Source organism: Aethalodelphis obliquidens, unplaced genomic scaffold (assembly GCF_003676395.1).
Source record: "Aethalodelphis obliquidens isolate GAN/ISIS:26980383/991018 unplaced genomic scaffold, ASM367639v1 scaffold53, whole genome shotgun sequence".
Lineage (NCBI taxonomy): Eukaryota > Metazoa > Chordata > Mammalia > Artiodactyla > Delphinidae > Aethalodelphis > Aethalodelphis obliquidens.
This window is the reverse complement of record NW_020837997.1, coordinates 10848257-10855214: the sequence shown is the minus strand read 5'-3', so window position 1 is coordinate 10855214 and position 6958 is coordinate 10848257. Positions and strand designations below refer to the sequence as shown.

The 6958-nt window shown below is 48.4% G+C and overlaps 1 protein-coding gene across 1 annotated transcript in view; it reads right to left on the bottom strand.

Annotated features, from left to right (window-relative positions):
* Nucleotides 1–4565: 4565 nt before the first annotated feature.
* ARRDC5 (arrestin domain containing 5) overlaps nt 4566–6958 on the bottom strand; it is an 11763-nt gene continuing 9370 nt past the window's right edge. The window contains exon 3 of the mRNA XM_027086049.1: nt 4566–5135. Within this exon, the coding sequence (XP_026941850.1) occupies nt 4608–5135 (528 nt within the window). The 3' untranslated portion in view covers nt 4566–4607. The remainder of the gene's footprint in view (nt 5136–6958) is intronic.

The window sequence follows — 6958 nt, the reverse complement described above, 5'->3', positions numbered from 1 at the left end:
CCTGGTATAAACCATGATGGAAAAGAATATTAAAAAAAAGAATGTATGTGTGTAACTGGCTCACTTTGTTGTACAGTAGAGACTGGCACAACAAACTATAGTTCAATTAAAAAATAAATAAATAAAGACAATCCCAACTTCAGTGGAGGTCGTTTCTTCAGTAAAGTTTTATTTCTTGGATATGCAACAATCAAGTACAGAACGAGTTTCCTGGGCAGCTCGCCTCCAAACAATCTTCGCCAAGCAGCTGGCAAAAGGGGAAAGAGCAAACAAGTCTCTCAGGGGAAGATTTTAAAGGATCAGGCCGGAAGTGGCTTTTATCACTTCCTCTTACACCCCATTGGCCAGATCAGTCCCATGGGCTTGCCTAAGTGCAAGGGGTGCTGGGAAATGTAGTCCAGCCACGTCCCCAGGAGGAAGAAGGAAACAGTTGGATGGAAAAGGAGCCAGTTTGTGCCACAGTATTATTATCATTGTCCTCATTATTTCTGATGTTATTCTGAACTAGCGGCTTCCTGGATGTATTGTATTCCATCCACAGGGTCAGTGGAGTGATTTTTCAAATCTCCTTTCTCAAATCCTCACTCTCTAGCCCGTCTCCAAAGAAAAGTACTCCAAACATTTCTGCATAAGCCATAGGATCAAATCCAATGCCCTTGACCTAGCATTTCCAGAGTTCAAAATGTTGACCAAGCAGTGGGATATGGATGTCTGCAGAAATGAACCCTGAAGCTCATCTATGTTTCAGGACCTGGTAGAGGAGGGTGAGAGGCTCTGCTCGGCAGGACTGGAAGGCTTCCTGGAAGAGGAGACCTGGGTGCTGTGACTTTGAAGAAAGCAGAAGCCCCATATCCGAAATCCGAGGAGCGGGAGAAGAATGAGAAGGGTGTGGAATCAGTGAAATCAAGGGAAGTGGATGTTTGCATAAAGAGGAAACGGTCAGGACTTACCTGGTGGCGCAGAGGTTAAGAATCCGCCTGCCAATGCAGGGGACACAGGTTGGAACCCTGCTCCGGGAAGATCCCACATGCCGCGGAGCAACTAAGCCCGTGCGCCACAACTACTGAGCCTGCGCTCTAGAGCCCACGAATCACAACTACTGAAGCCCACGCGCCACAACGAGGAGCCACCGCAATAAGCAGCCCACACACCGCAACGAAGAGTAGCCCCGCTCCCTGCAACTAGAGAAAGCCCGCATGCAGCAATGAAGACCCAACACGGCCAAAACTAAATAAATAAAATATTTTTAAAAAGAAAGGAAACAGTATACCAAGTCCTCAAAAAATTAAACATAGCATTGCCATATGATCCAGCAAGGCCACTTCTGCGTATATACACAAAATAATGGAAAGCAGGGTCTCAAAGAGATATTTATGTGTGTACCGTGTTCGTAGCAGCGTTTTTCACAGTAGCCCAAAGATGGAAACACATGTCCACCGATGCGTGAATGGATAAACAGAATGTGATGTATACAGACAACGGAATATTATTCAGCCTTTAAAAAAAAGGGGGGCTGCTGGTGAGGGGAATGGGGAGTTAATGGTTAATGGAGACAGAGTTTCAGTTTGGGAAGCTAGGAAAGCTAGTTGTGGTTGCACTACAGTGTGAATGTGCTTAATGCCACTGAGCTGTACATCTAAAAAATGGAGAAGATGGTAAATCATGCCGCGTGTATTTTACCACAATAAAAAAAGATACATATCGGAAGTGAGGATATTGGAATATGGAGTATATATAGGTGAGAGGATGGAACTGCCCTGGGAGTGATCGTGTTACTGTGATTATCTAGACGCTTCTAATTCTCAGGGTACTGGAAGAAGTGCAAAGTACAGGGACCCAGCACCGTGATGCTACAATTTACTGCAAAACAATCTGGGAGAGAGAAAAAGAGGAAAAGAGCAAATATGACCAAAATCAACAACAGGAAGCTCGAGGTGGATGATCACCTGTCTATTGTATAATTCTTTCAAGCTTTTTCCATAGGAATTGGAATTTTTCCAAATAAAAAGTCTAAGAAGGACAAGGACAGTGAGGTGACCCTAGGCGCAGTGACCTGGAGGTCACTGAGACCTGACTGGTGAGCTGTTGGAGTTGGAGAAGTCCATGGAAGGGAAATAAATCCTAAAACTCATAATTAGCATCTGGCTGGCACTTACTGTGTTCCAGAAGTTCTCCTAAAAGCGGTGCACATACTAGCCCTTTTATTTTAATTTTTTGGCCGCACAGCAATATGGGATCTTAGTTCCCCGACCGGGATGGAACCCCTGCCCCCTGCAGTGGAAGCATGTAGTCTTAACCACTGGACTGCCAGGGAAGTCCCTAATCCTTTTAATCTTCTCCAAACTCTAGGGCTAACAACTTTTGTTTTTTCCATTTTACAGATGGGGAAACTGAGGCCCAGAGAGGAGAAATCCCTTGTCCCAAACAGAGGGAAGTAAGGATAGTATGGTGGGAAAGAATCGGAGGCCCCCCCCCGGGTTCACAGACGCCCCCTTCCGGCCTGATGACACCCCAGCTGTGAGGGCTAGTCACCAGCTGGCTTATGATCCACCTCTGGGATTCTTGAAACGCTCTGTCCCACCATCCAAGAGGAGCAGAGTCCCGAACACTGTTGTTATACATTAACAATCGCTTGTTATATTTTTAAACAACCACTTGGGGGCTGGAGTGGTGCCGGGGCCCTGAGGAGGACTCTGCTGTGATATCCCCACCTTAATTTCCCCCCCATATGGAACAGAGCTGGACAAAGGCCTTTGTGGTGTATGAGGTCAGGACCAGATGGAGGAAGGGTCTGGGACTGGGGAGCCATTTGGAGGGCAAGAGGCATGGCTGGAAGGCTTCCTGGAGGAGGCGACATTGGCTCTGCAGCTTTGAAGAGCACAGCCCTTCTGGATCTAGTTCTGGGGAGGTGGGGATGGCCCAGACCTGGTCTCCAGAGCCTCAAGGATGCTCAGGCTGGGGCCAAAGACATTCTGGCAAGCAAGATCATCCTCTTCCTCCCTAAAATAAACCATTTTGAATTTTCGGGAAGCAGGGCAGCGGAATGACACCGCCTCAGGGTTGGATCCTTTTGTCCACTGCAAAAGGAAGATTACATACCCAAATCAGCAGGGGTACATCCCCACCCAGGCCCAGCAGTGACCCCTGCCAGGGAGCCAGGACTGCCACAGAAGCTCTTTTGGGGACACCCTGTAAACATGGCTGAAAGTGAGAGATCTCTCTCATGAAAAAAATTTTTTTTAAAGAGAGAAATAGCAAATTAAATCTGTGCATTCTATCTGCACCGCCTCCCCTCAAAAAAGTTTGATCTGAAACAGCATCTCAGAATGTTCCGGGATGCCTTGGGCCCGCCATTCAAGTGTATATGCCTCCCCTCTGCATGGTTTATGGAGGGCCCGCGGCAGGGGTGAGGCAAGTGCTGAGTATTTTGTCGCCTGCGGGTGCTTGGAGAAATATTTCAGAGTCATTAGCCCAGAATAAACACTCTGGCCCATTCCTTCATTCCTGACCACCCAGGACCTGGTGGGCCGCAGCGGATGCTTTGGGGACCCGCCGGAGGTTTAAAAGATTTTAAGCCGAGGAGTATGGTGGCCCGACTTGTGCGGAGAGTCTTTTAGTTGCTTGGGGAATCGGATGACCAGATAAAATACAGGATGTTCAGTTAAACTGGCATATCAGGTAAACAACGAATGATTTTTTAAAGCATAAGTAGATACCAACTGTGGTGAGGGACATACTTATGCTAAAAAACTATTCTTCTGAAATTCAAGTCTAATTGGGGGTCCTGGATTTTTATTTGCAGGAAGGACAGAACGTGGGGATCCAGGTCAGGGGTCAGGAGACCCAGGTGCAGGTGACCGCCCTGGTCCAGGGGATGGATGGGAGGAAAGCTGGATGCAGAGGAGGGCAGAGAAATAGGCGGATTCTGGGGAGATTTTGGAGAGGGGCCCCTATGGCTTGCTGATAGATTGGACGTGGGTGGATGTGCTGGGAGGACTTGGGCTTTTACCCTGAATGTGGTGGGGGAGCCGGGGAGGGGGACTGTGAGTGGACGAGGGATACGACTTGGATAAGAGGCTCCCAGACCCAGCCTGGGGACTCAGCAACCATCTGTCCCCATACATGGCCCCAGCCCGGGTCTCCCCACCTCGGTACTGTTGACATCTGGAGCTGGGCCATTCTCTGTGGGAGACCGTCCTGGGCACTGTGCGGCACAGAGCAGCATCCCTAGCCCTCACCCCCTGGATGCCAGGAGCGCACCCTGCTCCCCTCAATTGGGATAACCGATACAACCAGGCTTTGCCAGTGTCCTCTGGAGGGCAGAGTCGCTCCCAGTTGGGGATCCCTGGTCTTGGCACTGTAAGAGCCAGCAAGCAGATGGGTCTGGGGTGCTAACTGGGGTGCGGTCCTGGAAGGCTTTGTCCTCTACTGGTATTGAGTGATCTTTCTTGGGATGGGAGAAATGGAGGACCGCACGGCTGGAGCTTGGCAAGTTTCAGACTACGTGCTGCCCAAGCCTGGACTCATCTGAAGGCCATCTGCACGAGGCAAAGGAAGGACCTGCCTTAGAGTTTGATAAAACTTGAAATATTTAGACGTTTGGGCATTTAATTCTGATGATCCAGGCTCACGATAACACTGCTCCCGTCCAGCAGCCCGCAGCTGTCTGAGTCCACGGGGGCTCTGGTGATAATGATGGGCACCTTGACCTTGACACTGGTCAGGGACCAGGGCAGGTGGACGGTGCTGACCAGCTCGTAGTAGGTGTTCATGATCTCGCTGTCCCGTGTGCCGCAGCTCACGGACAGCACGGGCGGGAGGTAGAAAGTGCTGACGATCTTGGTGGTGTTGAAGGGTGTGATTTGGGTGTTGGCCTCCTGCCGAAGCAGCTCACTGCTGTCCACCCTTGAGTGTCGCTCTGCATTGGGTGTGAAGCCCTCGTACTGCACGTGGGCGTAGAGGGCAAAGATGACCGTCTTGATGCGCTTGCTGGTCTGGTTGTTGATTTCCGTGGTGAAAATGACCCTCTCCCCTGGCGTGAAGATGTTCTTTTCCATCTGGATCTGCAGGCAGATGGTGCCCTGTCTGCAGCAATTGTAGTAGATCTTTTTCTTGGCCTCCACGACCAGAGGATTCTAGAAGGGGGTGGGGGGAATGGACAATTGTGAGGCATTGCGGCCACAAGATCCACTTGCTCACCCAACAGTCCACCAAAGCCTTGAGCCTTTGGGACTCTCCTAGTAAGAGGCACTGGGATGGAATCTGGAGTCTTGGGGATTTTGCAGCCCAAAGTCATTCCCAGCTTTGCCATTTAATCAAAATCCTTTGCCATTCTGACTGTCAATTTCCTTGTCTGTAAAATAGACCTAAGAAATTCACAAGGCCCTGGCTTTATCCCCAGCTCCATAACTCACTTGCTGTGTGACCTTGTACCAGTGCCTTGACTTCTCTGAGTCTTAGTTTTCTGGAAGACAGGGAATGTCTTATGGTCTAAGCCCAGACCTAGGGCTTACCCAAGTAGTTCAGACTTAAGGAGAAAATATTATGGGCTCTGAATCATGAAAACTGTAGAGTTGAAATTATGTAACGTGTTTAAATAAAGGCTTCAAAAAGCAGCCTTTATATCAATTGGTTAGCTGCTGGATTGCAAATAAAGTCACATAACATAACGTTTAATGTGTGGCTTGGGTAACATTTGGCTTTTTATTTGTGGGTACTACTGTAAAAGATTCGAGGGAATTCTCTGGCCGTCCAGGGGCTAGGACTTGGCGCTCTCACTGCCGAGGCCCAGGTTGGATCCCTGGCCAGGGAACTAAGATCCTGCAAGCCATGTGACCAAAAAATAAATAAATAAATGAAATAAAATAAAAGATTTGTTGTGAGGTGGAGTGCGCTTCCAATGATTTGCTCTTCGCTTCTGCTGACTTCCTGTATCTTCTTCCAGAGGAACTTAATACTTTTACAAGCGTGTATGTGTGTGTGTGTGTGTGTGTGTGTGTGGCATTTGTCATGCTCATGCAAATGTTTGTATTGTTTAGGAGTACATTTATTTATTTGTGGTAGAAGTACACAGTATTGTTTGACATATCTGAACGCTTTAAATAAATCAAGCCTCATATCTTTTCCAGCAACCTGCTTTTCTAGCTTAACATCCTGTGTTTGAAAGGCATTCATGTTGGTGCCTGTCATTCTGATTCATTTGTTTCCACGATGGCAATGGAATGTGCTGCAAAATAGTTAATTTACCCTTCCCCCTCCAGGATAGACATTTATATATATATATATAATATACATATTTTACGTATATATATAATTTTTTTTTTTTTTTTTGCCGTGCTGTGCGGCATGCAGGATCCTAGTTCCCTGACCAGGGATTGAACCCGCGCCCCCTGCAGTGGAAGCATGGAGTCCTAACCACTGGACCGCTAGGGAAGGATAGACATTTATATTGTTTCCATGTGTATTTGACATCATAAAAGAGCTGGAAGGAGCATCGGAAGACACTTCTTGGGCTTACATACAAGAAAGAGTTGCTCTACCAAAGAACATATACAGGTGGTCAATAGGCACACGAAAAAAGGCTCAACGTGGCTAATCATCAGAGAAATACAAATCAAAACCACAATGAAATAGCACCTCACACCTGTCAGAATGGGTATCATCAAAAATTCTACAAACGACAAATGCTGGCCAGGATGTGGAGGAAAGGGAACCCTCCTACACTGTTGGTGGGAATGTAAATTGGTGCAGCCGCTGTGGAGAACAGTATGGAGGTTCCTCAAAAAACTAAAAGTAGGGCTTCCCTGGTGGCGCAGTGGTTGAGAGTCCGCCTGCTGATGCAGGGGACCCGGGTTCGTGCCCCAGTCTGGGAAGATCCCACATGCTGCGGAGCGGCTGGGCCCGTGAGCCATGGCCGCTGGGCCTGCGCGTCCGGAGCCTGTGCTCCGCAGCGGCAGAG